Source organism: Mus pahari, chromosome X (genome assembly GCF_900095145.1).
Source record: "Mus pahari chromosome X, PAHARI_EIJ_v1.1, whole genome shotgun sequence".
NCBI lineage: Eukaryota > Metazoa > Chordata > Mammalia > Rodentia > Muridae > Mus > Mus pahari.
This window is the reverse complement of record NC_034613.1, coordinates 30,013,035-30,038,034: the sequence shown is the minus strand read 5'-3', so window position 1 is coordinate 30,038,034 and position 25,000 is coordinate 30,013,035. Positions and strand designations below refer to the sequence as shown.

At 42.4% G+C, this 25,000-nt stretch overlaps 1 protein-coding gene across 5 annotated transcripts; it reads right to left on the bottom strand.

The window, feature by feature from the left end:
• Nucleotides 1-20,325, bottom strand: Atp1b4 (ATPase Na+/K+ transporting family member beta 4). Of its 5 annotated transcripts, none has more exons than XM_021188369.1 (8): nucleotides 20,118-20,325; nucleotides 15,687-15,951; nucleotides 11,752-11,880; nucleotides 11,412-11,516; nucleotides 7,119-7,315; nucleotides 6,118-6,174; nucleotides 3,915-4,010; nucleotides 1-3,205 (listed from the first exon to the last, which is right to left on the bottom strand). In XM_021188369.1, exons 1-8 carry the CDS (start codon nucleotides 20,178-20,180, stop codon nucleotides 3,044-3,046), a joined length of 1,074 nt encoding a protein of 357 aa, XP_021044028.1. In that variant the 5' UTR covers nucleotides 20,181-20,325; the 3' UTR covers nucleotides 1-3,043. The 5 variants fall into 5 exon arrangements, with proteins under 5 accessions (XP_021044028.1, XP_021044029.1, XP_029390414.1 ...); XM_021188370.1 differs by having other exon boundaries at nucleotides 15,699-15,951; XM_029534554.1 differs by lacking the exon at nucleotides 20,118-20,325 and adding an exon at nucleotides 17,453-18,098 and having other exon boundaries at nucleotides 9-3,205.
• Between the last annotated feature and the right edge of the window lie 4,675 nt (nucleotides 20,326-25,000).

Here is a 25,000-nt window from a genome sequence, read left to right as displayed (position 1 = left end):
GAGGAATCATACACTGCTTTTTATTTCATTTATTGTTGGCACCAACTCCCCAAGACAGTATAAATATTTTCTACATTGAAGACCCCAAGTAAATGGATGCCTAAGGAAGATTTCTTTAAAATAATGATTTCAAAGGAGTCAAAAGTGAAAACGCATACATAAAGTATTGCAAGAACAAAACCATGAAGCCATGTGGAAGTAGTATTTCTCATTGACAAGTAAAGCCAAGTGCATTGCAACAGATGGTTTAGAAATCAAATCCTGGTACAGCACAGTATGGGAGCCCATTTAAATTAATCAACTAGAAATTTATTGAACAGTTAGAATTGCACACAAACAAACATACTCATTAATCCAGTTCTGTATAATATCCAGTTTTGAATACGAAAGCTATTTTTCATGTTCCAGCTGACAGCCCAAACTGTCTTAGTACTTTTGAATACTTCTTTGTAACTGTGGACATTATATCTGCCACCGAATGAGAAACACATATGACAAAATCATTCCTAATTTCTTATCTAATAGTTAAACATATTCAACAGGACCATGTATTATGTATAAAATATAGCACCAGTAGTTGAATTCCTGTGAAATGTTAACTATTTTAACTCAAGTTTGACATGTTTCAGAATGTTTGGGATATGGTCTATTGAATTTTTTCAAAAGATAGTATTTCCTGGTAAGCAGCAGCTCTGAGTTGAGAGAGCACTGGACCTGGAGTCAGATGCAATGCAGGTTGTTTCCCTTAAAGACCCTTTCCAGATCAGATGCTGTATACTCTTTTGCTATTAAATCTTAAGGTTTTGATTAAGGCCATTTTTAAATGGTCTCAAGCTGTTCTCATTTTCATTTTATTAGTTTTCTGTTCAAAGGCTAGGAAACTTGAACTTGGTGAGAAAGTAACTCCGGAGGAGTCGGGATTTTTGTGTTGGTGTCTTATGTAGCCCTGCCGTCCTGCTCATCTTCTGTTGCTTGTTAAATGGTGTCTGCCCCTCACTAGTATGGAGAATATTTAGAAGGGCTTTGAAGGGAGAGTCCCAAGAGTAATAGCAGCCCATTCTGCAACAAGACCCAGAAAAAAGCACCACGTTAGAGCTAGATCAGTGTGTTTACGTAACTGGCTCAAGTTCCCAAGAGTAAATATTTCCTAAATGAGTTCACTTCATCAAATGTTGCTTTTGTCTTCTGCTTTCCTTCTCTTCTACTCTACATGTGTTCATATGTCTATATCAGTGTCTGACCAGAGGAAATCACAAGATAAAACTGCCCCAAAGTGATCTCGACAACTTCCTTTCCAGTCTCTTTCTCTTTTATACCTCATCTGGATTATCAATATCACTATCTCACTGATTTTTGCCAAGCTCAAAATCCTGGGCTCATTTGTCCACTCTTCCTCCTCTCCCCCAGTTCCTGTCTTGGTTTTGTCCTTTCTGTCATGGATTCACTCCTGATGTTATGACTGCCCCAGTGCTCTTGATCAAATGCAAATGTGCTTACAGGGATTTCCTGATTAAAACACTTTAAAGACTCCCTTTCTCCCAACGTCTCTAAATACTTGTGCAATCCAGTCTCCTCATCCTTCTCTGAGCTCTCATGTGAACTGTTCAGAATTACCAAAGCACAAGATGTCTTTATGCTTATGGCTTCGAATGTGTAATTTCCTCTGCTACTTTCACAGCTGGAGAGAGTCATTGTGCCTCATGTTTCCCATAGCATTTCCATATACTATTTTTAGGTCTCTTGTCACCCTATATTATAGCCAAGTTTCACTTGTCTTTCCCCATTAGTCTTCCAGTTCCCTGCTTTGGGAGAAACTAAACATTGTAGAGTAAATTCAGACTCTGCAGCCTTGTAAGTGGAATTTAAGTTTGCTTTGGACCCCCGACAGGATGCTAATCTGTAATGCTTGCCTCCTCTTTTTGTCCCAGCCCTCCCCCTGGTGGAGGTGTTAAGAAGCGATTGGAATGGTCACATGGCCAAAGATAAAAACAAAGTCACTTGGCTGATCCACAACCTGAATAAACATCTGCCTCATGTGATTTTTAAAAAGTAGATGCAAAACTGGCTAATGAGCATTGGCTTCAGGGAGACCTGACAGAAGCTTTCTGTCTTGCCATGTTTTAGCTGGAGAACACTAATTACAATCCCCAAGGTTCTAGCTGGGGTGGAGGGTGGGGTTCAAGGCACCCATTGCTGCTGATCTCAAAGAAAACCACACAACTATCAAGCATATGGGCCAAGAAGATTTGGCCAAAGATTTTTTTTCATGTTTTCTCTTCTGCCTGGAGTGTTTGCCTTTGGATGATTAAACTACAGAGCACTCAAAACCAAGCACACCCTATGCTAACAGTTTTTCTCACTTATACTAGGATCTAAATCTCCCCACAAAAAGCCTCACAGAAGGTCTTCATTTCTAGCCCAGATCAATAACATGTCAGCATTGCTTGCTATCCTGCTGTCCTGGCTGAAAATAATGGAGTCTTTAAATCAGTATTGAGTCACCTATGGGAGACAGCCAAATTTTCAAACCCCCACCTCAGATATAAAGTTCTGTAGAGAGAGTAGTAGTCTAGGTTGGTCTGATGTTCTTTCTAAGAAAAGACCTTGGCAGACAGTTTTAAAGGTGTCTATGGGTTGGTTAGATTATCTACCTGTTGGGGAATAATATTACCTCTAAAGCCAACATATTTTTAGAAAACGTGATAGAACATTCTCCTGACCATGGTGAATGCTATCAGATACTGTTTTTGTATATAGTGAGACTTCTAGCAGCAAAAATAGGTATGAATTTGAAGTGAAGGAACAGAAATTAATATAGTCATATTTGTCATCAGGAGACATGATAACCTTAAAAAAAAACCAAGCAGGTCCCACAATATCACTTCATACACACGTCAAAGGCAAGGAAAGATGATCTGCTGTCTTAGGCGTCCATCCAGCTGTGTCTTAACTGAAAAAAAAAAGGAATTGAGGGGCTACCAGGGGTGACACAATATTGAACAGAATCAGAATCAGAGCTGGTGGGAGTGGCTCCCTGGAGTTCCTAGGTTTCTATGTTCAGGGTAAAAATTATCCTCCCAATGAAACGATCATTGATGACATCATTTACAATGCCTTTGCCCTTCAGCTGGCACTGTACAGGCACTGCTTGGTTCTTCACCACATCTGTAAAATGCATTGCCACCAGCGGGGAGGTGTAGTTAACCTGTAGGTGCAAGAACAATGAATTCTAAATGGGTCAAGTAGGCAGCAAGGATGGGGCAGGGGTGAAGACCAGGTACTCAAGGCAGGTTAGGATAGCATCAGCAAAAGAAACTGCAGATTTCATGATGCCAAGTCCCAAATGTCCACAGTAAACAATATGCTTTCCCTACTTTGGAGAAATTGTATGACTTGTTTATAAGTCTATGTCAAGATGCCTGACTATCCTCTGGGGTTAACCAATTCTGACTCAGAATGATTTGATTTTTTATGGATAGCAGACCATAAATCAAGACTGGAACTAGTATACATCAAGATGCCATACTGGATATGAAGCTTGTGCTGTATAATGGGAGAAACAGCAAAGTGCTATTACTTAGACATTAAATACACTGTTAATAATCTGTGTCTTCCTGGCTTTACCACTAATTAACCATGTGACCTTAGGTTAGTCCCTTCCCTGCCTGAACTCCAGTTTTCTCATCTGAAGACTGAAGTGCTTAAATAGGACTAGATATGACTATCTTTCAGATTTGGAAAGATTTGTGGCTGTTAGAAATGTGTGGAGGGAGCTGCCCCTGACCTCAACCCCATTATAGTCTACAGCTGCTCATCTGTTACTACCACCATTTCCTAATGATCTCAAGTCCTAGGCAGCCCTTTCTTCATCTTTGAGCCCTTGGTGACAAAGGAGAAGGATGGATACAGCTTACGTGAGTCAATTTGCCATAGTAAGGGTAGTAGCGGAGGTCAAAAGAAGCAGACTCTGGGTAGTAATTGATGGATCGAATGTCATTTTCATCACCTTTCTGTAAGCAAAAGCACATGTGTATGAGATGTTGGGTTATAGTCTAGCCTAAAGGAACTTGTGCTCAGGTAAAATCACTGTGTGACTCTCACCTAATTGTCCCAAACCTAAAATTAGAACTGGGCAGAGCTCAACTCTGACTTTTCCTCACAAGAAAATTTCTAGGGTGTGACTATGCTTTTCCGAGTACTTGGCACTCTTCTAGAAAGAGCCTATGATTGTAGCTTATCTTTAAAAAATCACAGCATGGTACCCTGTCTTGGATTTTGGAGCTGAGGCAGGTATAAATTAGAAAACATTACCTAAGTCCTTATTGGAGGTTCACTTCTATTGGAACTCAGATCAGGTACACAGGAACTTGATGGATAGCCATACAGTCTGTAGTGAGCTTAACCAAACTCACGTTTCTGTCCACACTCTCTGTATAGCCTAATTACTGTACAAGGAATTCAGAGAGTAAGCAAGAGGAACCAAATAATGGGAATGATTAAACAGGACTATCCTTATCACATCACACCAGGTAATAGAGTGCTCATGAACTATGGCTGTTATAAATAGAAGAGGTTTGGGAGCTCAAATGGACAAAGAATGCATCTGTACTAGCCAATTACTCATCAGGGCCATGGGATCACTTCTGTCAGTATACTATATCCAATACAGTATAATTCTTTTAGGTATTAATTGAGCATCCTATAGTTCTTTCTGGTTATTAACCTATCCTGTTTGATTGCTACAAGTGGGTGTGGATTTGACCAGTGTTGATTATTTAAAAAAAAGGATAGAGACTGTTAATGTTTCTACTTTTTTAAACAACCATTCTCAGTAAGTATGTAATATGGAAAATGAACAGCTTACATTAGGGAAATGCAAATAGAAGCTGGCCCAATTAATATGTTAGATTAAGAGCTAGGGATGTGGCTCAGTGGCATAGCACTTGCTACTTTAGACTTCATTGGTCTTTATGATTTATTCATATATTCAAAAATGAACAAACTTATATTTAATGATGGCCTGTGGGATCAATTCCATTAGTCTGTAGTCATATCCCACATGTGACTTTATGCACACACACGTACATCTGAACAGAATGGATGTTCTTCCTACCTTGTTCAGCTGGCAAATATTGCCTGACCTTATGAAGCTCATCTTCCTTATTACCACTTCCCACGTGAAACTGACCTTTCTCTTTTCTGTGTCCCCATAGTACCTTTCATTGTGCCTGTTAATATTTCTTGACCCTGATTTCACAGTTATGTTTACCCCGATATATCCAGTAGCTAGTCAAATACCTAGTATATAATAAGTGTTTAATAAACATTTGCTGAGTATGTGAAAGTGGCTGAATGAGTACTGTCTTTTTCTGTTTTCTGGTCTGAAGTCTAGAATTGTCTGCCTTATTCCTGGTTCTAACAAAGGCTGTTTTTGCAATGTTTGCCAGACAACTGTCCAAGGTTAGAGGGTGAAGATGATGTCACTGAACAGAAAGGAGCTACTGCATGCTTAAGAAGCAATGCCAAGAGCAAGGGCTTTTGCCTACAAAGGAGCTAATTGGTGCAGATGAGATAGGAGTTTATGGCCCCTTGAAGGACAGTTAATTAGCATATTAATGGACTTCTGTTTACACTTCCCTTGTAGTCATTTGTTATTGCAACACCCAATGCCACTGGTCATTGCTATAAAATGTGAAATTCAGTTTTAAAATCAGGAACTAATGACTCTAATGAAAGCTGCTTGCTTAGTTCAAAGAAACAAGCCATTAAAGCTAAAAGCAAAAGTGTAAACAGAATCCCAATTAATGTCTTGGCACAGTGTTGTTCCTGGCTGTGGCCCCTTGCTGAAGTTCAGTCTCTGGCTTTCACAGGTATAAATGGCGCACACATGCGAGAGCACACATTCGAGAGCACACACACACACACACACACACACACACACACACACACACTCATGCATGCAATGCTTTCTAGAAATAGGAAGTCCTTAATGCATTAAAAGGAGGTATAATTATGAAAAACACTAAAGCTCCCCCCATTCAGACCCTTGTAGAAGTTCTTGGAACAGATGAACTCTCTGTTTACCTGAGACAATACTTACTCAAAAGGATAGTTTACCTGAACTTTGCAGGACACCTTCACAGGATCTCCAAACTCAGGACGAAAACCTACAATCTAAAGTAAAACAAGAAAAGAAAATGAAAGGAAAGAAAAGGAAAGGAAAGGGAAAAACCAGTGCTTTATTTATTTACATACTTTCAGAAACAGGTTTCATAGCAAAAATGGATTTTTTTCTTCAGCCTGTTTTTGGTCACCACTCCTCACATATAAATTTCAACTATGCTCCTTTTCAGAAATGTTACAAACAACTTCAAAGTTGCAAAATAGGCAAAAGGATGTAAAGAACTTTCCACTTTCAATAAGGGTATATCTGGCAAAAGGTTCTGACACTCCCTAAGGAAGGCATGATCAAAGACAGATGCATTAAAAATAAATTATGAATTTATGTGTATGGATGTTTGCCCTGCATATATGTGTGTATATCATGGACATGCCCGGTGGTTGCAGAGGCCGGCAGAGGGCATTAGATCTTTTGAGACTGTAGTTACAGACAGTTGGGAGATGCCATGTGGATGTTGAGAATTAAACCCAGGTCTTCTGAAAGAGCAGCCAGTGCTCTTAACCACTGAGCCATCTCTCTAGCCTGGAACATTTTTAAATGATATGAGAACATAGAATTGCTCTCCACAATGTTTCCATATCAGCTATGTGTTCCAAACATCTCAGGACTCCCATTTTATTTTTGCGATAGGGTCTGGCCTGGGTCTTGCGATCCTCCTGCCTTTGCCTCTGAAGTGCTGAGATTAGAGACCTACTCCATTATATCCAACTAGTGGCAATCAAGGGGCAGGTTTGGGTATGGGAAAGAAATATGATCCTAGGAAATGTTCAGGAAAAAGGAATTGATCAATTTGTCTGCTTGTTTGCATTTTTTGATGCTGTAGATAAAAATGGTCAAACCTGCAGTGTGTGAATACCAAAGTCCAACAGAAATGTGGTTTACACACCCTCCAACCCTACTCATCACTGTCACCAACAGATCCCAAGCGCTAAGATACCCGGTTCATCTTGAGGAGGATGCAAGGCTGTCCAGTAGAGTATCCAAAAGTGGGATCCTCCAACCCAGAGCAATTCTTCAGGAAGGAGCGCTTAAATTGGCAGGCCTTCTTGTCCTCATCTTCATCCCCATCTTGGATGAAGTACTGACCCGGAGGACAATCTATATTCATTTCCTCTTGAAGACTGTCATTATAGCCTGCAGCATGTGTAGGTGGCAAAGGGGTTATGTTAGAGAGGAGCTAAGGGAAGCCTATGCTTTTAGTGGTTTTCTATAATTTCTTTTCCTCATATCTACTTCAAAAGTTCACTTGTTCTACCTTATTCCCTGTGGACTGTTATTGGGTACCCAAGGGATAGTTCTAGTATCATATCCCCCTAGGACACTGGTTCTTAATGAACTATAGAAATGATCCCTGAAATATAGTCTTTGTTCTCAACCTTCCTAGTGCCATGACACTTTGATACAGTTTCTCACATTTTGGTGCTCCTCAACCATAAATTTGTTTTTGGTGCTACTTTATAATTATAAGTTTGCTCTGTTATGAATCATAATGTAAACATCTGTGTTATCCAATAGTCTTATGTGGTTCATGTTAAAGGGTCCTTTGACTTCCATCAGGGTCTTGGCCCACATGTTGGCCTACTGCTCTATGAAGCCTTCTTGTGTAATCACCTCAGCCCACCTGATGCTATAGTCCTTTGCTTCTCATTCCCTTAGAACTTTCAGTGTCCATTTCAGGGTCATAGGTTGATCATTTTATAACTTTCCTTTATTTCCCATTATTTCTTTTTGAATATGGAGAACAGCAAAGTTGGGGTATCCATCCCTTCTGCTGTGAGAAAGGAATGGATACGTACCACTAGATTTTGGAAGAAGAGCTATATCATATCAAGGCATAGTATATGTTAGGAAGCTGAATTCATAGGTTAAAAATCCTTAAGTTCAACTAAGGAAATGTCTCCTTTTGAGGTCAAGGCAGGCTGTGTTGGGGAACAGAAAGAATATGAAAGAAAGGGAGAAGAGAAGGGGGGCAAGGAGGAGGGAAAACCTAACAACTCTTCAAGCTCTAATATAAAAGAACATAAACTCAAAGTATCTCAGAAAAAGAGAAGTGTGCATTGGGAATAGAGGCTTATGACAACTAGAGAGTCTCCACTGAGAGAGTGAGGGGGTGAAGTCTTCTCTAATTCTGAGATAGTTTGAGTTCACGTCCTTTTATATTGTTAGATGGAGTATAACATTTGTCCCAAGCACACATCTCAGACAGAGAACTGGGACTATTTGCGTGTTCTCTCTTCAAGCCATTGGATTCCATAAAACCGGGCTTTGCTGATTTTCTGCATCAGTCTAAATGGTGGAGCTCTTGGACCCAGACATGCAGTCATGTCCAAAGTCACTCACTTTTTCATAAAAGATTGTATACCTATGACCCACTGGAGGGAAAACTGAAAAGGTACTGTGAGATCCACATCTAGACAGGTTGAGACTTGGATACAGTGTCATTGGTATGTAATTGGTAGTTTTATTTCTTAAAACTCCTTGTCTTTTGAATATTGAATTACAGTTAAGTTAGTATACAAAAATAGGTTTCATTGTGTATTTTCACACATAGATACCATTTTGTCTTTATCGCCTTCTTCCAATGAGAATTTTGCTTTCAACGCTGGGGACGAAACTACATAATAGGAAAATGCTGTACCACCATGCTGCTCCCAGCCCAGAAAAGTTTAGATGTACACCAAGCATGACAACATTTTTATTTATTTTTTGACAAGACTACATTTAATTCAAGGATTTCTTTTAATCGTTTTTTTTGGGGGGGGGTTGGGTTTTTTTTTGTTTTGTTTTGGACTAAGAAGTATACTCAAGTAATAACTTTTAAAATAGAAACTGCACTCAAACATTCAGCATTTTATTTGAGGTAGTTCCATTAAGAATGTGACATGGGCATGGCATTTACTGCAACATCCCCATCCTCCTGGGAATGAAACTGATGCTCTGGGATATCTAGTTCAGATACTGTTACTTTTGGGAAGGACATATCTGTTCTTCTTTCTTACTTTCATGTGTATGTGTTATGTATATGTCATGTGTGTTTGCATGTTTGTGGGCACACCCATGTGCATGGTCATGTGGAGAGGCCCAGGATTGATGCTGGATCACTCTTCCACCTTATCTAAGGCTAGGACATCTCAATCTAACACAGGGTTCAGCGATATGGCTAGTCTCACTAGTCAGTATTCCATGTCTGCCTTCTGAGGTTGGGTTTATGGGTTGTTTACTATACCCATAGAGCATTTATGTGGATTCTGGAGATCCTAACTCTGGTCTTCTTGCCTGCATGGCAAGTGGCAAGTGTTTTAACTGCCGAGCCACCTCCCCAGTCACATATTACCTACTCTTTAGAAGTAACCCAATGCCTTCCTGCTGTTCCCTGCCTTCACCATCAAGTCAAAATCGGTATTTCCCCATCCACTATCTTATTGCAGGGGTTTCCTCAGCAGAGGTTCTGACAATATGCATACTTGAAATAGCTCACAAGCATTTTTACAGAAAGACACTATGCTGACTAAGATGCCCAAAATACTTCTCTTGCCCAAAATAGAATGGCACGGATCAGAAAGAACTCAGCTCCGTCATTCTACAGGTGCAGACTGTGATGCTCACCCCAAATAGCAGTGCGCCTTACCAACACAAGGCTGCATTTCTAACATTGGCTTAAATGGCAACAGCACAGTTAGGAAACATAACATGCCTCGAGCTTAGACATTCACACAATATCTGAAAAAGAATGTAAATGAAGACTGATTCTAGAGCTATGGGGTATGGTCTGAGGTTTTACCAACACCTGCAAGCGGCCTGTGCTGCAGCCCCCCCNCCCCCCCCCCCAGGCTAACACTTTTGAGTAACAAACAGCACTAAAACTGACTCTGCTGCCAGGAGATGGGGCTCAAGCTGACCCCTCTTTCTGAACCCCAATTCTCTCATTTCAAAAACTGAGGACAAAGAATTCTATTATGCCTGGTGAAAGTTGAATGGCAAAATGTACATGTTATTTTTAATAATACTTCCTGGCTCATGCTAAGAGACTGTTCCCCTAAATCAGTATATATTCTACTAGTTATTTTCATCCCACCATCCAACCTCTGCCCCCAGGGGTCAGGGTTCAGCCAGGCCAGGCCACCCAAAGCATTCTAGCTAAGTTTCTCTATTCGTAAAATGTAGCTGCAGTAATACAAACTTTAACAGGGTATTTACTTAAATATCTATTGATCTATCTACCTATCTACCTATCTATTTTGTGATGGCTGTCTCCCTAAATAGTTTGGTCTAGTCTTGAACTCCCGAGTCCAAATTATCCTCCTATCTCAAACTCATAAATGTTGGTTTTACAGGCATGTGCTATCATTTACAAGTTGGAGTTCTTAGTTACTTTTCTGTAGCTGTAATAAAAATACCCTGGGAGAAGCAAATTAATGGGAGAAGGGTTTATTTTGGCTTACAGTTCTGAAAGGAGACAGTCCATCATGCTTGAGACTAAGCGGCAAAAGGAAAGGCACAGCAGAAGGAGAAGAAAGCTGGGTGGCCAGCCTGCATCCATACCCCGGAAGCAGGGATTGAACAAGAGTGAGGTCTATCTATAACACCTCAAGGATTACTCCCAATGACTCTCTTCACAGCTGCTCTCTCTCCTAAAGGTTCCACAGCCTTCCCAAACTACTACTGCCTTAGCTCTCACAGAGTGAAGCACACGCCATTCATTTGTCTCTGAAAGTGTACCTGATAACACTACAGATAAAAGAATTCTTGAAATATTTGAGATCAACATGCTAGTCAGAGATCTAGTCCTCTGACTATTTTCTAAGTTGCTGTTACAAAAAGACATTTTCTCTCAAGATGGCTAATACTCGGGATTCTCTTTTTGGGAACGTATGGGAGGCGGGAATCCTGCTGCTCTTGGAAAACATTCTCCTTTCCTCACTATTATCTTCCCCCAGAGAGATCTTTTATAAGCGATCACTTATAAAGATGATCATTTGAATGTGCTCGGGGTTTAACTAGGTGCTGTAGGGTGTTCATGAGGAGGAAACAAGTTCTGTGCCTTTTAAAGAGCTCACAGTGGGCAACACATAATCAGAGCATTTTTAAAATATAATTTTATAAAGGGTAGGTATGCAAAACAACACAGGTAGGGGTCACTTAATCAGATTTCCAGGCCCCGTGGATTTTGACTTTTGGATTCCCACCCACTACTTTTCTAAAGAGCTTTCCACTCCTTAAGGGAACTTACCCTGGAGAAAGCCATTTAGGCTAATCACGTAACGCTGCCAAGTTTCAGGTTCAGAAACGTTGAAATTGAAGTTAAGGCTATGAGCAAAGGGTCTGATCATAACTCCTGGCAAGGAAAACAGGTCTTGGATATATTAACCCATTCTTGGATATTTTTTTTAATATAGATTCCCATGGCACCATCCCCTCCCAGGCAATCAAATACCATTTCACTTTTCCTCTTAATAATTGAATCTCTAAGTCATTACCGGGAAGAGCCAAAGTTAATTGAGGCTGAACATGCTGTGCAAACGGATTTCTGCCCAGAGATCTGACAATGCAGGGCATTTGGGCACACTCACCAGGAGGTTTCACCTGCTCGGTGAAGGTCGGCATGTAAGGACTGATGGCTAGGAACAGCATGTATATGAACAGGGTGATTACAGCAGCCAGGGAGGCATAGAAGAAGAAGTAAATGACTAAAATAAGACCTGTAGAGCAATTGAAGATGACAGTGGTCAGTGCATGCCAAGAAGCCCCACCTCCCCACTAAACTCACGAACCAGAATCAACTCAGGCAGACTCAGGATCTCCTTGCTTATTCAGACTTTGTCAGTCTGGAATTGCTGAAGATTGACTGTGTCAGGGAACCTGAGTGCAGTTTTCCTTTCTAGCATCTCGCTGAACACATGATGACTATGAACAAGATGATAGGGCTTCAACTCAGAGCGGAGGGGAAATTGCTTGGGAGTCTTCTGGGCGGGCCATGGCTGATGTCCTGAATGCAGATCACTATTCGTTATGACAGATGTTCTGAAGAGACTTAGCCACTTGGTCTAAGTGATTAGAGATATCTGCACGGAGTGAAAGCAGCGTTTTTCTTGACATGATCTGGAATTCAAGCCTTTGACTCATTTCCACTGGACATCCTTCTAATCAAGGCTTATCCTTGTCTACTCATTTCAAATCTTATTCATCCTCAGCAAAGTTTAAGTGGCTCTTTCCAAAGGGAACAATAATGAAGGATGGGAAAGACAGTAAGGGGAAATGATAATCACTGACACTTGCTGTACGTGAACTTGGGAAAGCTGTAGAATTTACAACATATATCTATCTGTATCCCTGACAATATATGAAATTCACTCTTTTTATATTCTTATTCTGATTCTACCACTTCTAGCTGTTTAACCTTGGACATGATGTTTGCCACTCTAGGCCTTGGTGTCCTCATCTGGTAAACAAGGACAGTAGCATAGTACTTGCTATATTAAATAAGCATTAAATAATGCATATCAACACTATGGCACAGAGCCTGGCAGATCCTAAGTGCTCTATAAATGGCATCCATCATTATTGCTGTTATTAATATTGTTATTATCGCTATAGGCTCAGATGCACAGTTGTAAGAATTGTCCTTTTGTGGGTTGTATTGGGATCATGTTTGCCCCAGGACTATGGAACACAAGATGAGGCAAGTGGGCATGAGATAGCTGCCCAGAAGCTTTCTTCCAAACTTCTGTGGAGACCTCTCAGGCTTCACTCATAGGGGTGGCATAACGTTGGAACTACAGATTTGAAGTGAATCACGAACCAGAAGCTAGGATAAACCACACAACTTTTCTGTACTCCCAAATGAGTTCAAATGTTAATGCTTAAATTGAACCATGGACCAAATAAGATTGGTGGGGGGCAGGGAGAGAGGTTGACTGTCATAATCTAGCTGGAAATGGAACTGATCCTTTATGTTTGTATAAGATGAACTAAGGTGGAAGTAGGGCATAGACACATTGATTTAGTTAGTGTCCCTAGAGAAGAAGCAACCATGACTGCGGCCTGTGGTTCTTGCCTGTTGCTTTCTAGCAATCTAAGGGGCTATGTCTTGCGTTTCTGCCTCCTTTCCTCCACTCCCATTCTCATCCTGGAAATGGATGGACAGACTAGAGCCATTCTAGGGGGCAAAGAGATCCAGTTTCATGCATGAAGGGGAATCAGTGGAATACAGGTTCATTTCCTTGGCAACATCTTCTTTCTTCCTTAAGCTTATGTGGGCCATAAAAATGTAGATAAGATAATGGCATGAGTAATGAGTCCCCTAGGTCCCACACAGGGGTGGGGGGTGGCAGAGAGGTGGCCTTGAGACTGTGATAGCTTAGTATCTCACTTCTCAGGCACCAGTCCGTTTAAACTAGTCAATCTCTCGAGTCCTTCCTTGGGCCCTTCTCTAGGCTTCTGTCCTGAATAACCCCCACCCAGGTTCATGCTCCCAGCTCTTCATCCAACAAAGCAGCCAATTACTTGAGGCCTAACAAATCAGGGAAGGCCTTGTTCATTGTTCAAATTCATGAAACTAGTGAGGAATTCTGACAAGAAAATGAACTCTGGTCTTTGAATCCCAGCACTGTCACTTAGTTACTCTGTGACTTTAGGCAAGTCATTTACTCATTCTCAGCCTCAGTTTCTGCATTTGTAAAATGGGATAATCATATCATGACTTCATATGATTCTTTTTGGTTGAATAAAATAGCATATATTTCCTAGAAAATGGTGTTGCCTAGCTACCGAGGGAAAAAAAGAAGACTCTATTAGTAGTCTGGGTGAAGAGATTGGACATGCTGATGTCCAGACTGGAGCAGGGTTAATAAATGCTGTCAGATAAGAGGACAGCAATTTCTGCATCTCACAAGGTAAGTATCATATGAATATTTGCCCTTTACCTTGGGGACAATCTAATAGGTTTGTGCATTGCTGGGCTAGCCCAAGACCTATGAACCATTGGTCTAGCTGCAGCCTGCAACGAAGCATCCCTATGGCTGTGTCTTCCCCAAGTCCTTGTACCTGCCTACCTCGACCCTCTTTGCTGCCTCATGGCTTGTCATTCACCAGAGCAATTTAGATGGATGAAATCTGGTGAAGTTCCAATGGCTGTTTAAGGGTTAAAGTATGGCCCCTCCCCTTCCAGAATTGTGCTTGCCTTTCACAAGGTTTGGTTTTCCAGTCCCCTTTAGGCAAGGATGAAACAGCTGTGACCACTCTGGAGCTCCAGTGAGTGTCTAGCATTTGTCTGCAGCTTCCAGAACATTGGAATGTCCCTTAAATGGTATATTAGTTCCAGTTCCAGGGATGGGCATGGGTGGGGCTGGGAACTGGGGAGGAGCAACAGGAGATGGGAGTTGTTTAGATATTCACACCTGCTATGCCTAATTCCAGGAAACAGAGCTGGCTACTTCGTGCAAACTGAGCTTAATTAGCAGCATCAACTACAAAACCTGACAATTCTTAGCCAAATGGGCCTTTGGAAGGAATGGCCATCGACTTCAACAACCTAGACCCTTGGCAGTAGGGGACTAGCCCTTTATTCATGGTATCCACTGGTTTTTGTTTGTTGGTTTTTTACATTCCCTCCTGTGGATTAACTGCGTTAGGAATCAGCAGCTGCTTTCCTTTTTTTTTCCGGGCTGTGTAGAACGTGGCAAGTATGGATATTACTACCTACAAAGTCTTCTGAGGAGGCTCATCAGTAATAGTTGAAGAAGTGAGTAGAACCCTGGGAAGGGAGATCTGGACAATTTGTAAAGTAGAAATGGGGGCAACATGTGATACAAAGAGAAAGAGCTAAGCTACACCACTCTATCATTTATCAGACAACAAGGAAACTCAACCTTAGTCCCTAGCCATGACCTCTTTAAAGCAATTCTTCAGTGTCTACCATGGAGGTATAAAGCACTCAGAAGCTGGGGTCGGGATAGGTTTCTGGGCTCTCCTTCTCTAACACAAGGTAAGTGAACTAATAAGGCTTTATAAACCCTTGGTCACGTTAGCAGGGCTTTGGTGTTGTATCCTAAAAATAGTCTTCTACACATTCCTTTCATCTTTATGGTTTCCAGCCTGTTTTAGTCTTATGCTGATTCGGTTAGAGAGGCAGAGCAGAGTCCCCCATCATCCCATTTGGCATGTGGGGAGACTGAGGCTATGAGAGCCCATAGTGACATGCATAAAAAGTGACAGGACTTGGGCATGCAAATCAAACCCTGTGCTCTTTCAACTCATTCTCAGTGTTATTTTACACTGTATATGGAGACTGGTAGATTGCAGTCACACATTCACTCTTGTGCATCTATTTAGTTGCTTTCCTGATGAATCGGATCTGTTCAAGGATGGCATTTGCCACTGGTGTCTTTCTGTGAAATGTTAAGAGGAGTCTGTAACAAACCCATCCAGTGTATGTCCAAGGAGCTCTGGATACCACATCAAAAAGCCAAGGACACCAGACTGGGGCATTGGGATGAATGGGACTTACTCCGACTCTGACCTGTTCGGGCCAGAGACATCCTTTTCTCCGGGTCCCACAGGTATTCATTCACGATCTGCAATTTCCGCCACCAGGCACTGCCTGTTGACTGACCCTGACCTTCTTCTTCCTCCCTTTCTTCCTCCTCCTCCTCTTTTCCTTCCTCCTCTTCTTCCTCTTCCTCCAGACCAGGCGCCACCATCACCTGAGCCTCCTCTTCTGCTTCCTCCTCTTCATCTGCTAAATAGTTGTGATTCACTTCATCCTGATCATCCTAGAGTGGTAACAGAACACAGACCTCTCTGTGAAAAAAAAAAGGATCCCAGTGGCACATCCCAGCAACCCAAATAAAGGGCAACAACTCAGCATTTGGAGATGTTTCAAATTTTCACATCCCCAGGAAAATGCCCATTGTAAGAGACGGATTTTCTTTCTTTATTCCCTCTGTTGAAGGGAGCATTGTTTCTATGGCTCATCTTGAATCACGATTATTTCCACGGCGGTGCTAAAGTTTAGTTCAACATCAGATATTTAGGTTCTTTCTCTAGGATATGTCATGTCAGTGCTTGGTCCAGGGCCTTGGCCTCCCATCTAATTTTGACCTATTAGGAGTGAGCTGAGCTCACACTGAAGGACTGAATAGTCTTCAGCATTGATGTCTATGATGGTAACTTCCCAGGCAGAGCCAGCTTTGTCCTACTGCTCTGTACACTTTCAGCTGCTTGACCTCATCATCTTAAGTTGTGCCTAAAAATAGGCTCAGGCAGATAATCAGGAGGAAAGGCCAACTGCTGTACCCCTCCTCAAAACTTCCACTGCCTTCCCAACACAAACAAGGACTCATTTCCTGCTTCCTGCCTTAGGCTATATGGACAGAACCCCCTGAGAGATGAGATCCCAACAGATACTTCCTTTGTTTCCACCCTCTAGTTTAGTTTAGAAAGTTGGGCACACCTTAATTGGTTATCCAAAGGCAAGTGGTCAGCCCTGAAATTATACATATCTATATCCAAGTAACACTAAACAGACTGAGCAGATTGGATTTATATTTAGGCATGTATATATTCAATTAAAGGAAGAGAGGTCATGAATTTGTCAGGGAGTAAAAAGGGGGTAAATAGGGTTTGAGGGAGAAAAAGGAAACAGAGAAAGGATGTAGTTACATTTTAATTTTAAAAATTAACTAAAAATATAAAACCAGAAGTTGGGCACATTAAAAGTACTCAGCATATATTTGTTGATTTATTACAACTAGCACTTGAGATTTGAGACCGTAATCTTTGATTGTTTTAAGAATGTTAAACAATGCAGAAAGAGAGGAAAAAAGAAAGAAAAGGAAAAAACCCAGACGTTGCCAGTGGTATTTAAAACGCCTCAGAGGTATAGGCTGGAGGGCTTCAGCGTTGTTCTTTGGGAGTTTGCCAAGGCTCAGTGCAACAGCAGAAAATCAGGCCACCCTCCCTTCCCTGTGCTGTCCAAGTCTGAAGAGCGTCAAGGCTGGTGCACCTGTTGGGGTTGGATGTGTCAAATGCTAGAGGCCATGGACTCTGTACTGCCCTCTTCCTGCCTGATTCCTCAAAGGCCACTTAGAGGGCACCCAGCCACCCATGCTGCCTCTAGCAGACAGTTAAGGAAATTGGATTGTTCAGTCAGTAAAAATGTTCCAGACAAGTCTCTGCTCTTTGTATTTAGTCTTCCCAGAACTCCCTAGTTCTTGATAATGAGCACCCTTGAGTTCTCCAATTTGTTCAAACGTACAGCTCCATATCACATACCATATCAGAACTTACGGGGGCTTCCAAAATATGATTGTCCAACTGAGTTCCAGAGAGGGAGAGGATCTGGCCAAAGCCACACAGCAAATCCATGACAGAGTTGACAGTCTCGGAACTTGTGTCTCTTGATACTCTGCACAGTTTCTCCTCCATCACATTGAACACAAGTGGCTAGAAGTGGCTTAGCAGATTTATGAACATGATGATGTCTTAGAGTCTGTGTTCCCAAATGGTAGGTGCTTATAATCAAGGATTTCTGACTTTGACATGGATTCACAGTATAAGACTTAGGAAAATCAACCTTGCCTATCTTTCAATACTAAATGAATTAATGCACATTCTTAAAACTTTTACTCACGTGTGAACTTACATATACATTTTTCTCCCAAACCAGGTTTTGAACATATATGTGCAAGGTCTGTATTTCCTAATGTTTTGTGGTCTAGTCACAATGTGAAGCCCTCCAAGCGGTAGTTAGTGGGTACTATCAGGGCTACTGCCTGGACGCTGGAGGGATATTTGCACAGATTTTGCCATCCTTCACCTCAGAAGTCATGTATACTAGATTGGCTAGTCCACATGATCCCCAGAAAACCCATGCACCAAATTCTCATGGAATATGAAATGCGACATTTCATCAGGAAGGGCTTCAAATCCCTTTAGATTTCTGGAATGACTTTCTTTTTTGTTGCCCATGTCTGCTCTCCACATCTGCTTTACAGAGGAAGCAGCTGGACACGGCCTCAGCCTTATCTTATTTGTAGATATGTGCTCTCAAAATAATCTTATTAAAATGGATGCCATTAAAGTCTTAGCCTCCCAGGAAGAATTAATCTTCTTGGAGCTTATTTTCCCGTCACAGATTCCTACCACCTGAGCTTTATTTCAGGAACCTCAAATAGCTTCTTTCCTCTTCTCTGCATCCAGGGACAGGGAAATGCCACACTGTGCCACACAGGCTTTCCCCAAAAGCTCCTTGTTAATGAAATCCTGTGTAAAATGCACTTCCATGCAATCCTTTCACACGCTCTAGTAGGAAATGCTTTGGCGATGAGGGTGTTCATCTCCAAGGTTCTGTTTCTGTCAGTTTCCTAAAGTGGCACCACACTCATGTGATGGTGTGTGTGAGCATGCTCAGATATGGTAGTGGGCGTGTGCTGAGGCCCTCATGTTTCCCTAAAAGGGAAGCCTGAAGGACAGAAGATAGCTCCATTTCGAGCAATCTAAATATATAAACATATAAACAAACATACAAACAGTATGACCCAAAGGATAAATTTGTATCTTGCGCTGAGTAACATAGTGCAAACATCTGAATGGCATGTTAATTTAAAAGGAAAAAAATAACACATACAATTGCATCAAATGATTTATTTTTAACTTGATCAGATATTATAAAGAGCAAGATCCCCCGTGGCACTTAAAATTCAAACTCCTGGGCAAATGGTTGAAATTATACACAACAATTTTAGCAATTCAACATAGAAAAGAAGCCAAATAAGGTACAGCTATCTATACTCCATAGACTGTGACTGGTCTTAAGAGAAGAACCTGCAGGTATCAAAGGAAAGATTCTATATCAGAGTGCTAAGAAATTCCCCTAGTGGTTGACATGAGGATTCAAGAATTGTGGGTTTTATTTTCCAACTTACTCTTGACAGTTTTCCCTTAATTCCCTAGGCGCATAAGTGGTCATGTGCAAAGAAAATTGGTTTATGCTTTGCTTCCTTGGGATTCATATTATAATCATTCTGAGAATGTTGTAGATGCCCACATTTATGGTTTAGAGCAAAGTAAATGTAAAGACACGTTTGAAATAAAAATATTTTGTAAAGGAACCTGGAAGTAAACAGTGATGTAGAAGGTGTGTTCATTGTATGTGCGTGTGTGCGTGTGTGCGTGTGTGCGTGTGTGCGTGTGTGCGTGTGTGTGTGTGTGTGTGTGTGTGTGTGTGTGTGTTTGCTAAGGTGTCAGACAAGGTGGTGAAAGGTGTGACAGTGGATCGGAGCTTCGAGAGGTTGCATGCCGCAAACACAGTGGAAAGAGCACCAGTTAGAAACAAGGTGCACATTCTCCTGTTGGGGTCCCCACTAACTTGCAAGTCAGTCTGGCATTCTGCAACCCAGCAGCCTCCTCTAACAAGACGAGGGGTTCTGGAGAGGTGAACTAGGCTTCCTTCTAGTTCTTATCAAGGATTCTGTGATTTTTATCTTGAAATTTATGCCTTAGAAAAGAGCAGCTGGCTCCTAAAAGTCACCACCCATAGGGACTGAGACAGCTGGGAGGACAGCGCCTTTCATTTCCTCTTCTTTCCCTTTTCTCCTGACCAAATTTCTGGCAATGAAACCTCTACTCCCGTACTCCAAAGGTCTGCTCATATTTTAGATTTCTACGATAAAGCTTCAAAGGGCTCCTAATTCCCTGGTATCTTCACATCCCTTTATCTTTGTTCCCCTGCAAAAAAAGGACCCCTCCTTCCATTCAGTAATTTAGGGTACCCTGGATTGCTGGAAGAAACTTCTCTTCTTCCGAAGTCTGGGATTTCCTAAACTTCGTTTATTCCTCTTTATCGCAAGGCAAGGCAGCCATAATTCCAGGTCTACACAGCACCCAACCCAGCCAATTAAAAAAAAGGCAGCAAAATATTTTGCTCCCCGAGACTCACAAGTCTGTAGCGATGACCGTAAGGAAAGGCCGGTGCCCTTCTGGAGCGGAGTTGCCTTCTCATGACTGTTCAGTTGGCCAAGACGCTGCAGAGGCAGGCGAGTAGGGCAGGCTTCTGGACCTTCTGCTGGTACAGGAGACACTGGTTGCTGGGGACACTTGGCGCCTACTAAAAGTGAACCTTGCTGGCACGAGCCCTTCCCCAAAATAATCTAGCATACTCCTCTCTCATTGGTTGGCTCCTTCCTGGAATCAAAGGAAAGCCCTTTTGGAAAAGCAAGCTCATCATTACAGGGAGGGGGAGATATTCTGGGTCACGAGGATGAGCAATTCACTGCCCCCTTCGTGTGCCTCCCCACCCCTTGCCCTTTTCCAGGACCCGAGAGGTGATGGGCTCAATGGAAATCTTAAGTCATATTCTTCTCAATCAAGAATTGGATATCAATGTGTGTGTGTGTGTGTGTGTGTGTGTGTGTGTGCGCGCGCGCGCGTGCACAAGCGAGCACGCAAGCGGGTGGGGCGTGGGTGGGGGTTAGGGTGAGGGGAGATGGCCAAGAATAACTTGCTTTTTTCGTAAAGCTGACCTCATGCAAAAGGATCTAGGGTGTCAGGGAAGGTTCCCTTTGCCCTCCCTACCCTCTCTAAGCCACCTACAAAATATTCCTTACTGGATACTGAACTCCTGAAAATGTGTATTATGCCTTTTTAATTTTAGATGCAAAGCTTCTGCTTTAACTCTCCTCATCCCAAAGAGGGTCTTGGATATAAAGACGCCTTTTCCTAGGCCACATGTCACAGTGTCCCCATCCGTCACTGCCCCTCATACACACACCCTTGGAATCCTGGCCAAATTTCTGTAGTGGTTGAGATCTATATTTATCCCTTAGCATCAGGGCAGGGAACAAGCCAGAACTTTGCAGTGTCAGTTTCCCAGACATATATAACTCCTGAAGCCAAAATGGGATCCAGCAAGAGAAAATGAATAGAAAGTGCTAGAAACATTGTATAGCACTTTGGGTCTGTTTGGTTCACCACTCTGGGGTCTGGGTAGAGTTTGTGGTTCTCCCTTGAAACCACTCCTTACTTTCTGTTCTATCCAGGTGGCTGAGAAAATTGCCGAAACTAAGGTTCTTGGCAGAAGCAAGGAAAACAGTGTAAACACCTAGGCAAAAATTAACCACAATGTGAAGTCTATGCTGTTCCGATGACAACTGTTTTAAAGACTTCATTTATTTTAATGTCACTCATCAGGACTCCTCTTTAACAGAGCCTCTCCAAGATACTGCTGCCCCATGTTTTAAGAGAAAGGAGCCACTTACAGAAAAGAGAAATCCATTGATTTCAATACAATTGGGATATATTTCAGGGAATGATCAGCACTGGACAGATGTCTCTCTCTGTGATACTTTCTCTACCCGATTGCTTTGTGTTATCCCTGGTGTTGAATATGAGAAATCTTAGGCCTATGGAAGCCTCAAAACTAAATGCAGGATCTCTTCCTGGAGGTTGGAAGGATGACCCATCAGTAAGAACATGTGCTGCTCTTGCCGAGAACCCGAGTTCTGTTCCCCAATATCCATGTCAGGTTGCTCACAACTGTCTGCAACCCCAGCTCCTGGTAAAGCAATGCCCTCTGCCAGGCTCCATGGACACCCACACTCACTTTGCCTGAGTGCATATGCAAAATAAAATGCATCTTAATAAAAGAGAATATGATAATTTTAGTTGCTTTTCAAGAATCAAGAGTAGAGAGATAAAAGATTTCGAGTGACCAGACGTAACAAAACATTGCATTCTCTAGAATTTTTTTTATCCCATAGCATTCTGGGTGATTAATACATACTTAGTATATTTGCAATGTGTTTTGACTACAGTTCAGACTGTCTTCTGTAGTGCCAACTGCTGGTGGGGGTAAACAAGCCCAGATCCTGTAGGATGTCAAAACCAAAACCAAAACCAAAAAAAAAAAAAAAAGTGTAGGTCCACATTCAACTCTAATTAAAAGACAAGCTGTCAGAGTTAGAGATAGCATAGTGGTTAAGAACATTGGCTCCTCTTCCAGAGGTAAGTCATTCAAGCTGAGAAGTGATAAGCCAAATTAGGGCTTGAGGCTGCCTATAAACACTTCCTAACAAAGGGTGTCCTCCTTGAAGTGAATAGAAGAGGGAGAATTCTCTTGCAGCCATGAAGATCAAGGGAGGGTTTCCAGAATAGGCAGGCCTCAGGCCAGCCCTTGAAGGGCAGTTCTTCAGACTAGAATAGTTACTGCCTGACTTTTATGGTGTCCTCCTGGTTCCTGGTGTCCAATGTTCCCCCTCCCGAACAGCTAGCCTCTGAGTAATGGCCAGGAGCCATCGCCAGCAGGCTCACTGGCTAAGATCAGAGGGTTTCCTTGACCTAAATGGTCCAGATTATGGCCCCAGATCCCTATTTCACTGGGTTCCAGGAAAATCCCTTAGCACATCACATTCCAAAGCAGTTTCCGTCTGTCGAGTACAGTTGTAAAGTAAGAGACGCTTTCATTTCGAGGGACTGAAGTCCATGGGTTTGCGACTGTATAAGACTAGACCCCAGGGGAAATAAATGGAGGCTTGGGAAATTGTGAAGTCATTGTGGAAATTCAGTCCTATTTCTACTGGTTAAAAGGCACCAATAGGCATAATGCAAGCAAGGGATGTTGGTTCAAACAAATAACTAATTGGAATTAAGAGAAGTGTGCAGAGGCCTGTAATGAATGGATATGCTAATTGGTCTTCTTTGCTAGCCCCTTGGGCTTTGGCTGTGACATAGACTAGCCTATTAGATGCCTGCTCTGTAATAGCTGCTGAATGCTGGGGCCCTTTATTGCCATGGTAACATTGATGTCTAGAGTCTAGCTGAGCCCTGGATCTCTTAATTTACTACTCCGGCAGCTACAATTCTTTGGGTTTTATTATTCTTCGTGCCCCGGGTGACAGAGTGGCAGTGAATCATGCTTATTCATCCTCTGCACCACCCACAGTGTCTTTGAATAAGTCAGGGTGTCTCTTACTGTGTGTGAGGAGCAGCAGATTATTAAGTTAGAGCCTATTTCTGCCTTTGCTAGGTTGGTACCTCTCAGCAACCCAATGTGCCTCTGTAAAAGCTTACTTACCTGCTGCCTCAAATGGCTTTTGGCAAGCAGACTGATGGCACTGCAGTGGACCCACAGTGGTTCAGCCTCCAAGCAACCTTTGTTTGCTTGGTGAGCAAGGTGGAGTGGTGCAATCTAGGAGGGGGCAGCATTGACTGTGAAAATGAACTTCAGAAATACACGGGGAAGAAGGCATGGCAGAGTCCCCGCTGGGAGCCAGTACCAGAACTTTTACTGTCTATGTGGGAAAGCACAGTCCTTGTACTGAATGACACCAAAGGAAAGCAGTGGCCACTAAAAGCAAAACGCTACAGGGCTAACAGATTTTATTGTTGGAAGAGTTTTGTTAAACAAATCAGAGAGATCAGGTGCCTCTGCATATTAGTAAGCAGCTTGTCACTGGGACTGCTTAAACTTTGGTGTCATAGGACAGAGGTGTCCTGGGCATTCAGTGTCCCACGGGTAAGAAGGAAGGCTTTGCTGCTTGACCTCTTAGTATTCGCCTAACCTTGAAATGTGCTGTGTCTACATCTGATGCTGGCTGCTTTCTTGGGACACATGCTAAACTTGGACAACACTTTATATGTACATGCATTTTATTCAACAGTACAGATGCTAAAATTGGGATGATATTCTATATGTGTGTGTCTGTGTTCAGCTGTAAGTGAGACTTTGCAACAGGTGCAGACATGCTTTCCCGACACCTCTATCACTAAAAAATGAGTGATCTGAAATGAAATGTTCAATGAAATCCCACATCACAGATGGCCCTTTTGAGCAGAAGAGTCTTTGGATTGTTGGTGTGTTTGTGTGCATGTGTGTGGGTGCTGAGTATAATGTGTGTTGCTGTGTATTTGTGTGTGCACGTGTGTATTTGTGTGGATGTGTGTTTGTGTTTTCATACATTTATGCATGTGTGTTGGTGTCACGTGTGTTTGTGTGCATCTGTGTGTATATGTGTGTGTTGGTGCACATTTGTGTGTATGTGTGTGTGTTGGTATGTATGTGTATCTGTGTGCATTTGTGTGTGTTTGGTGCTTCTTTCTGCATATGTGTGTGCATTTGTATGTGAGTTAATATGTATTTGTTTTTATGTGTGTGCTAGTGTCTATGTGTGTACATATGTATGCATGTGTGCATGTATGTATATGTCACGTGGGTCCCATTGCTGCATTTTCTGTGCATCCTCAAGCAGGGAGCCAACTATCAGACTGAGCTCAGGGAACCTGGGGGGAGGGAGAGCTGGCAGAAGGACTGGAGGAACAGGGGGGGATTGCAACCCCATTGGAAGAACAACATAGGCTGGCCTGACCACCCAGTTCTCCCAGAGATGAGACCACCAGCCAAGGGATACATGGCTCCAGATACATATGTAGTAGAGGATGACCTTGCCTGATAGTAATGGGTGGGGAGGCCCTTGGTCCTGGGGAGGTTTGATGCCCCAGTGTAGGGGAATGCTGGAGCAGTGGGGCAAGAGAGGGTAGGTGGAAGGGTGGGGGAGCACTCTCATAGAGGCAGGGGAAGGGTGGAGGGTGGATGTTGGATGGGGGGGTTGGTGGAGGGGGTAACCAGGAAGTGGGGTATCATTTGAGATGTAAACGAATGGAATGATTAATTTTAAAAGAGAGAGAGAGAGAAGAGAAAAAAGAAGGAAACTGTGGACTACAATCACCTGGCAGAGGATGGAAGGTGTGGGTGAGTGTGAAAAATCTCCTGGAAACAGTTATATGTTAAGAGGAGACTTTCCCATGTAACAGGCAGGAGAGAGAGCC

Coding starts and splice junctions, on each gene's coding strand:
- Atp1b4 (XM_029534554.1), bottom strand. CDS start 17,605: ATGGAGGAGAAACTGTGCAGAGTATCAAGAGACACAAGTTCCGAGACT. Junction 7,316..11,411: donor CCTAAATGGCTTTCTCCAGG/GTAAGTTCCCTT, acceptor CACATGCTGCAG/GCTATAATGACAGTCTTCAA. Junction 4,011..6,117: donor AGGTGTCCTGCAAAGTTCAG/GTAAACTATCCT, acceptor TTTTGCTTACAG/AAAGGTGATGAAAATGACAT.